The 9288-nt window shown below is 46.2% G+C and overlaps 1 protein-coding gene across 3 annotated transcripts; it reads right to left on the bottom strand.

Moving 5' to 3' along the window:
- Positions 1–809: 809 nt before the first annotated feature.
- Positions 810–6550, bottom strand: Ndufb2 (NADH:ubiquinone oxidoreductase subunit B2). 3 transcript variants are annotated; one of them, XM_075953746.1, is made up of 4 exons: positions 6390–6550; positions 3256–3400; positions 1723–1825; positions 810–885 (listed from the first exon to the last, which is right to left on the bottom strand). In XM_075953746.1, the coding sequence occupies exons 1-3, from the start codon at positions 6485–6487 to the stop codon at positions 1751–1753; spliced, it is 318 nt and encodes a 105-aa protein (XP_075809861.1). In that variant the 5' UTR covers positions 6488–6550; the 3' UTR covers positions 810–885; positions 1723–1750. The 3 variants fall into 3 exon arrangements, with proteins under 3 accessions (XP_075809861.1, XP_075809860.1, XP_075809859.1); XM_075953745.1 differs by having other exon boundaries at positions 1727–1825; XM_075953744.1 differs by having other exon boundaries at positions 1749–1825.
- Positions 6551–9288: the final 2738 nt, after the last annotated feature.

Here is a 9288-nt window from a genome sequence, read left to right as displayed (position 1 = left end):
ACGCCTTAGTACATCATCCAGTAGGCTTCTTTCACAGCTCTGAGCAAATCTCAGAGTACTGACTTACCTACCACCTCTCTCTCCTCTCTAAAGTTCTCTAAAAACAGTTCTTTTGTCTGTGTGACTTTGAGGAAGCTCTCAGTCTGTATCCCAGGCTGTCTCCAACTTAGAATCCTCTGGCCTCACTATCCACAATGCTAACTCCCTAACCCCCACCTCTAATCAATCTCGGCACTGTACTCCCAAGGCCAAGGTGGTCAAAAACTTACTGAGTAGTTAAGTCTTCAAACTATGTTCCACCATACTTTTCTTTGTGGATGGAAGAAAACACTTATCTCCATATAACTGTTGTTAGGCCACAGAAGGTGGAATACCCTGGAACAACATTTTGGGAAAGATAAAAAATCCTTACCCCCAGTCCTAAGAAATTCCTAGTCAGGCATGGCTTGAGTCCTGCAGGAGATACGGAAACTGTGGACTCTGCTGATGCCTAACCTCTGGGGCAACAATCAAGCTGCAGCAGCTTTAGGTCATATCACCTGTCCACACATGCAACTAAGGCATGAGCTGAGGAGGAGGCGTGGTACCTAAGTTATGCATAAACTGGGGTCAGACATAAGGTAACCACTCACCAGTGTGTGATGCTAAGCAAAAAACTATCTCCTTGTTCCTTAATAGCCCCAAAGAAAGGACACCTACATCACAGACGACTCAAGAGGATTGGCTGAAAGGGCACAAACCACTTAGCCCAGCAAGCAGTCAGAGAATAGAATAAAGGATAGCTGTCACCAGAAACATAACTCGGTTCCTCATTCTTGGCAAACCACTTTAATTTACAACTTTAAATATGAAGGCTGTAATTTCTTGAAACTTCTCACCTTGCTCCTGTAGGGAAAGAAAAGTAGGTAAGTTTTAAGAACTATTACATTTACTAATCCAAATTCATAATCTTATTTGTCCAATCATTCAAGCATTTCTTTTTAGCCCTGACTGAACAGCCTTTCAAGAAAGAAAGCAAAATTACCCTTTCTAGTCTAGTCGTTAAGGTGTTAATTCCATCTTCCCACTTGAACAGTAAAAGCAGGGCATACTTATACAGCTACATGCCATAAACTCTAACCACTATATTCCAGGAAATAGAACAGAACTGGTTTCTTTTGGCTTTGTTTTGTTTTTGTTATTGATGTTCTTTGTTTTGGTTTTTCAAAACAAGGTTTCTTTGTGTAGTTTTGGAGCCTATCCTGGAACACAAGGCTGGCCTTGAACTCACAGAGTTGCCTGCCTCTGCCTCCTAAGTGCTGGGATTCAAGGCGTGCACTACCACTGCCTGGCAGTTTGTTTGCTGGTCCCGACTCACTCTGTAGTGTTGTCTGATTCCTATCCTCTTGCCTCCACCTTCCAAGTGCTGGGATTACCAGGAACAGACTAGCAAACCTGGGTTTTCTTTGTTTAATGCTGGCAACGGAACCCAGGGCCCTGACCATACAGAATTCATCTTTACTCAAGGGGTGGATAGAAGCCAAAAACTGTAACCTAACTTTAAGACTACATTTTTTGTTTTTAATATATGATGACTAAAAGATAATATGGGGATGCAGGCTAGCGATGTGAGAATGGTTAGGCAGACATTAGATAAGACCAGTGGCTTTTAGGATAAGCTTGTTTAAGGCCACTAAGAGTGCAAAACAAGTCAGAATTTAAAAACAGGACTTTCAGGCATACCTACTTGTACAGAGTTAAGTTTATACCTTCAGTCCTCGTCATCAGGAAGGATCCCCAATTCTTCATCTGTCCATTGTGAAGGATCTGGATATGAAAAGTGGCCCTGGTGACAACCAGTCAAAAGAAAACAAAGTCAAGAGTCTGTACTAATAATTGCAGCTTATCTTGAAAGAATAGCGTGCACTAATGACTATAGCCAGCACCTGTGATATATGAGCCCTGACTCTCCCTTAACCATTCAGTGGCGCAGCCTGCTTCAATCTACTCATTACACACAGTGGCTTGAAGTTTTTAGAGGTGGCAGTGTAAGCCATTGAGTATGTTCATGATGAAGAGTGGGAAGGAGTGGAGGCCACAGGTCTCATATATACTCCTTGTCTCAGCAATAGCTCATAGTCCTGGCAAAACAAAATGTTTTACATCCTTTACTCCTACTGTGAGATTTGGGAGCCTCAAGCGGACGCAGTCTCTCCAGTCCTGACCTGGAGACCAATCTGACGTCAGCCTCTACTTCTACTACCTATAGACCTCTGCCTGCCTCCTAAGTGCTGGGATTAAAGGTGCACCACCACCACCCAGGGAAAGGGATATCTTGATAGAGGGGGCTATTTGGGGGTTAGGGAGAAACCTGGTGCCAGGGAAACTCCCAGGAATCTACAAGGATGACCCCAGCTAAGACTCCTAGCAATAGTGGAGAGGGTACCTGAACCAGTCTTCCCCTGTAAACAGATTGGTGACTAACCTAATTGTCATCATAGAGCCTTTATCCAGTAACTGATGGAAGCACATGCAGAGATCCACAATGGAGCACTGGGTCAAGCTCCAGAGTCCAAGTGAAGAAAGGGAGGAACAATAATATAAGCAAAAAGGTGAAGACCATGATGGGGATACCCAAAGAGATAGCTGAGCCGAGCTCACTAGAGCTCACGGACTCTAGACCAACAGCTAGGGAGCCTACACAGGACCGAACTCGGCCCTCTGCACATGGGTAACAGCTGCAGAGCTTAGTCTGTTTGTCGGGCCCCTAGCAATGGGATCAGACCTGTCCCAATGCCTGAGCAGGCTTTTAGGAACCTATTCCCCATGTTGAGATGCCTCGCCCAGCCTTGATACAGAGAGAGGAGCTTGGTCCTGTCTCAGTCTGATATGCTTCGCTTTATTGACTCCCATGGTTAGCCTGCCCCTCTCGGAAGGGAGTGAGTGGGTTGGAGGTAGACAGGAGGGGGGTGGAGGGAATAGAAAAAGAGGGAAGGGAAACTGGTTGGTATGTAAAATAAATGAAAAAAATTTAATAGAAAAACCTGGCTCAAACAGAAAAGTTAAATGTGAAATTTAACCTACAAATGAAGATAAATGTTAACTCACCAATCATAAAAGAATGACTTCTAGTCCCCTCCCCACCTGGCAACCTAATGGAAACCAGACATCACTAGGTGACACGGCAATACAGTGTTCAGGGGTACACACAAGCTAGCCACGCCGCCTCCCTCCCCTGCTCTCAACTCAGGACTAGAACCGTTCTCCCACACTTACCAGCACAGCGTCCGAGTCATGCCAAAAGCGCCAGAGAATCCAGAACCACATGAGTGAGCTTAAGAACTCACCATAGATCACCTGTTTCTGGGTAAGCTGGGGAAATTCCCTGTACTTGGGCGGAATATGCACCCCACCGCCAGCACTAGAAGAGACAATACAGAAAACGGCTTCTTACTGAGTTTCCAAAGCAGAAGGTCATCTCAGCCTTCACCTGCATCTTTAAAACCGAAGCTGGCACATCTCATCTACCCCAAAATACAGACTGGTTTTTCATTTGGCTTGCTTTAAACATGGAGACAGGAAAACTGGTTGAACTGACAAGAGGCCACGGTATGGTTTCATTTAGCGAATAGTCCCCATAATACACTGGAACAGTGATGACTATAGGGTGCTGCCCCCAACGTTGTTTAAAGGACTGGGAACCTGAAGTAACCTGTCCCCAAAAGAAAATGAAAATGACTTTTGTTCAGTTTAGTGATATACTTCAGAGACAGCGTGCATCCTGGGCCCTAGTCTTTATCCAAGGACTATCACATAGAAGCCAAGCACCATAGCACAGGCCTGAAACCCTGCACTTGGACAGTTGAGGCTGGAAGCTCAGTTCGACACTATCTTCGTAGGAAGTTTAAGGTCATCCTGGGCTACACGAACTCTAATAACTCTGAACAAAGCCAAAAGGCTGCAACGGTAAAACTGAATAAAACCAACTGGGTGTGGGGGACTCATTTAGGCACTCGCTGGCAAACCGTGGCACACAATCCATAAGGGCAGCACTTTTGTTTTGTTTCTTTTTGTGTAGTCCTGGCTGTCCTGGCACTTGCTCTGCAGACCAGGCTGTCGTAGAACTCAGAGTTTTCAGAGATCCGCCTGCCTCTGCCTCCCAAGTGCTAGGATTAAAGACGTGCGCCACCACCAGGCTAGGGCTATCCTTATTTAATTAGGACTCTGATCAGTATAGGTTGGTTCTAACTTAAATGATGTAATTTATACTTAATAAAGCTATTTCTATGTCCTGTTCAGCGCAACCCATATGCTAATGCACAATCAGATATAAAAATTTACAGTGTGCCTATATAAAATACAACTTCAGTCCAGCATAGCAAAAATGCACTAAAATTTCTGGGAGGTTCATGTGTGATATTCCCATGGCTCCTCACCGTCCTCTGAACCTGGGGCTAGGACAGCAGCTAGCAAGGCCTGCCCAGGGACCCTCTCGACTCTGCCCCTTACAGAACTGGGGTTATATGTGCAGAAGGCAACTCCTGGCTTCTCCTCTGAGTGCTGGCATCCAGGCTCAGGTCCTACAGCTCCTGCTCTTCAGCTCTGAAGTGAACTCTTCAGCCCTGATGGCTGTTGACAAGTTGGGGCTGATTTTTATTATTCTCTCTCATTCTAAAAGACTGCTGGCAGGTATTACTGAGTATTTGCCATGTGCAGGTACCACATGTAGGACCGTTATCTGCTACGGAACTTTTGTAACTTTATGCGGATGCTGTGATTTGCTGTTTCCCAGACTGGGCAACACATGGATTTTGACGACAAAGCCCAAGAACGTTGCCTACAAGCAAATACATTAGTTATTTTTTTTTTTAAGTTTTTGTCTTTCATTTTATGGACCAAACTAAGATGTAACTCATGCGCTGGGGGTGCAACTCTATGGTACAGTGCTTGCCTAACATAGGTTCAGTCCCCAGTGGAAAAAAAAAAAACAATACAGGGGGCTGGAGAGACGACTCAGCAGTTAAGAGTACTGGCTGGTCTTCTAGAGGTTTGAGTTCTATTCCCAGCAACCACATGGTGGCTCACAACCACCTATAATGGGATCTGGTAAAAGGCAAACCCGCAGATAGAGCACTCATATTAAATAAATCTTTTAAAAATAGGATGCTAAATGAAATAAATAAAAAGTCCATTTTCGAGCATTACGAACCAAGCACAATTGCCTGGGAAGCAATTACTGAAGTTGACATTCACAGGGAGTCCATGCAGACAACTAACTAGGAGACTCAGACTCCCACCCAAGAGATAATTAGTCTAATCATTAGACCTCTGAATCAAGCCGTGGCCCCATAATAAATGGGTGAAATATTAATAAACCAACGGGAAAGAAATTAAAACTTGTCACCAGAGACCAAACCTCTGATGTGTCTGCACCCCAAATTCTATCTGAGTTGGACCTGTGTCGCCAAAAAACCAAGGCGAGCGCTGGAGACCTATTCCTGTAGTAGAGCATTTCCCTAATTGGAGGTAAGGGAAATCCAAGCTAAGGATTTAGAGTGAGCTTGGATTGGAGGCATCCTCAAGAGAATAAGAGAATTAAGACCTCAAAAGAACTCTCGACGGATTAATCCTGCCGGGATACAAGATCTGGGTCAAAAAAAAAAGGAAAAAGGTTAAAAAAAAAAGAGTCTAATACAACAAAACAAGACGCTATGAGTTTTACAAATCTCCGGTGGAGAGAAAACAGAATGGGCATGAAACAGCATACAATACGGGATTTAAAGTGCCAAGTTTAAAGCCCGGCGTCAGGGTGCACGCCTTTAATCCCAGCACTCGGGAGGCAAAAAGCAGGCATAATTTTACTGTTCGAGGTAACCCCGGTCTAAATAACGAGTTCTAGGCCAATCGATGCAAACTAGTGAGATCGTCTCAAATAAAGTGCCAGATTTTCAACGTAAACATGTGCCTACTGGGAAAAATAACGAACTTACTACCTTCCTGCCTTAAGGTCTCCCGTGACTGCCCAGGACTGTTAGGGAAAACCTCAGTCCTCCGAGGCACTCCGCGTCCAGTCCTCACTTGTCTCGGTGCCCATCTCCACCCGTCTCCCTGCGCTCCTGACCTCCACTCCCCTGCTGCGTGGAAAGTCTCAGTCAGGGGACTGTGCGTGGCTTATCATTCAGGTCCTAGTTCACGCATTTCTCTGGCATTCCCGTGCCATCCCATCGCCTCCACCCCACCGATCTCTCTAAAGCCAGTCTCGGTCCGGCGGACTACAAGATCCGGCATTCCTCGGGGGCAGCGGAGCGCGCACCGACCCGCCCGGCAGCCTGCCTCAAGGTGACGGCGTCCGGACACCCACGCTGGCGAAGTTCGAGCCAGCCGAGCCCTCACCCCCACCCGACACTCACTGACGGACTCCACCATCTCCAGCCGCCCGCGCTCGGCAGCCCCGGAGCAGGCGGCCTCCGACGCGGCCGAAAGGTACCAGCCGCGTCAGCGCAGACATAGCAGTGGCGAACGGAGAGCTAACTGCAGCTCTCCCACCCCTGAAGCGTCACTTCCCAAGTCCCGCCCTGTGACGTCACGGCGTCTACCTGGGCCAATGGTGGGCCACAAGGGACATGCTTAGGCGTACTTAGCTCCTACTTGGTGGATTTTGGAGGTTCCGGGCTACCGGGCGGATCGGCAGTCCTTCGGAAGGAGCTCGGGCTGTCCTCGTGACACAGCCTGGCAAGTGCTCCTGGCTGACCTTGCTGCTGCTCCCTGCTTTGACTCATGTGGGCGGTGCCTTCATGCGTGTTCCTGCCACTATGGGCCCCGTGTTAACGGTCTAAGTCTTTCTGAACCATGCCAGTGTTGTTTCAGGATTGTTCTGAAATCTGATGACTAGCTGGCAGCCAGGGTGTTCAATCACACTACGTGGACCGGTGGCGGGTGGTATCAGGATCACCTGAGGAACCTAACCCTGAAATCTCGGAATAAGTAAGGCCAGGAATAGAGGTGAAGGTTCCTAAACAACTTGATCCTTAGCCAGCACAGGATTCAGTTTTGCCTCCCGTTGTTAGTCTTGCAATAAGCAAGCAGAAAAACGAAAACATGAGGGCAGTCCATTTAAGACCAGCGACCACCAGGATGGTAACAAACCTGAGAACTGACCTCAATTGTAATAATGGAATCGCAGAGGAAGCTGTAGCACAAATATTAAGCACACTTCGATCTCTGTGCAGATGCGCGCAGTCGAAACATGAATATTCGACCTCGTTCCCTTAAAACAAGACTGCATTCCTGTTCTGAGTTACTAGGTCTACAGGATAGCCTGCTGACATCTTTCCAAACAGCTTTCATTTTTCTTTCACTTTAAGAGTTCCTTCAAGAAACAAAGGCTCCACTTGCTAGTAACAAAATAATCCACCTGCCTCAGCCAGCTTTTATCTCTCAATATTGCCTCTGTCCGAACTTGGACAGACTCCAACCTTCTAGGACTCACCCTTACACCCCCAAATTGTTGAGGTTGTGAGAAACGGTTTTATTCTATAGAAGGTGGCTAGCACACAAAGTGCCAATATGCCAAAAATCTTCACCTTGTAAATCTTAATTTAAATCTTTTAATCATCTAGAAAACCTCTGGTTTACACAAAGGCCTTTCATTCAGGGAACTTGATGACAGCTACTGACCCCTTCCCTCCCCACTTTGCCACTATTAGGAATTATCCAACCATGGCACACTGTGAGGTTGCTCTCTCACCAATAGGATGAGACAAGGTCATCCATCACCTGTGTTAGAAGAACAAGTGAGCTTCCTGCCCTACTGTGCTTGCAAGGCTAATTTAGGTTTTGGCACACTCTTTTTACAAAGAGGCATTGCCTTGCAGGGTTCCAGTGGGCTTGTTTTGTGACACTGAGAATAATTTCCAAGAAGGTCCTCCCCGATATGCTGCAGTCTGGGTTTGTTTGCAGAACATGCAGTTATAACATTAGCCTGCCAAGCTCACACTTTGGAGAATCGCTATAGTGTTCCATATTCAAGAGTACAGGAATGGATACTTATCAAGGACAGACCTGAATTTAGTGACCTGGCAGCACCACATATGACTAATAACTTGCCTTCTGTGCCACCATATGGGACTCTTTGCCCTTGTATGTAACAGGAAGCCTGTCCTAGGTTTTAAATCCAATCAGAGCTCATTGTGAGACCCTGAATAAACTTGACTTCTTCCCACCAAGCCTCCAAATATTGGCTTTTGGGTGGCAAGCAGACAAAAAAGTGAAAGTGAAGTAAAAAAAAATTTAGCACATCAGTATGTGTGTATTGTTGTTATGTGTGGGCACACATGTACCAGGGCGTGCACTGCAGGTTAGAGGACAACTTTCAGTTCTCTGCCACCGTGTGGCAGCCAGGCTGACATTGTGTGTGTGTGTGTGTGTGTGTGTGTGTGTGTGTGTGTGTGTGTGTTGTTGTTGTTGTTGTTGATGTTGGATGTGAGTATGAATGTCTGCCGTGGCACACACATGGCCAGAGGAAATCTACAGCAGTTGGTTCTCTTCCACCATGTGGTATCCAGACTTACATTATTTGTGTGTGTGTGTGTGTGTGTGTGTGTGTGTGTGTGTGTTGTTGTTGTTGTTGTTGTTGTTGTTGTTGGATGTGAGTATGAATGTCTGCCATGGCACACACATGGCCAGAGAAAATCTACAGCAGTTGGTTCTCTTCCACCATGTGGTATCCAGGCTTACATTATTTGTGTGTGTGTGTGTGTGTGTGTGTGGTGTTGTTGTTGTTGGATATGAGTATGAATGTTTGTCATGACACACACATGGCCAGAGGAAATCTAGAGGAGTTGGTTTTCCTCCATCATGTACATCCCAGAGACTGAACTCGGGTCAGCAGGCGTGACAGCACACACCTTTACTCATTCAGCCTGCTAAGCTACCTCACTGGCTTTACTAAATATAAAGTCTTTCTTGAGCTTTAAGGAACCTAGGACATCTGATGAACTTTGGATAACATCAGGAGTAAAGCCTTTCCTTAGTTCTGTGCATAAACCATCACAAAGCATGTAAGTTGCCATGAGGTTTAACCCGTAGAAGATGATAAGCCTCTATTAAGAAAATCCAGGGGAGCTGGAGAGATATCTCAGTGCCAAAGAGCATGTTCTGCTCTCCCTGGGGATCTGATTTCAATTCCCAGCACCCACATCACATGGCTCACACCCATATGTAAACTCAGCTCCAAGGGATGATACACACTTCTGGCCTTCGTGGTAACTGTACTCACATGCATGTACAAACTCCCTGTGTCTCTCTGTT

The sequence above is a fragment of the Microtus pennsylvanicus genome, chromosome 19, assembly GCF_037038515.1.
Source record: "Microtus pennsylvanicus isolate mMicPen1 chromosome 19, mMicPen1.hap1, whole genome shotgun sequence".
NCBI classification, from domain to species: Eukaryota; Metazoa; Chordata; class Mammalia; order Rodentia; family Cricetidae; genus Microtus; species Microtus pennsylvanicus.
Note: the sequence above shows the minus strand (reverse complement) of the source record. Positions and strands in the feature narration are given on the sequence as shown.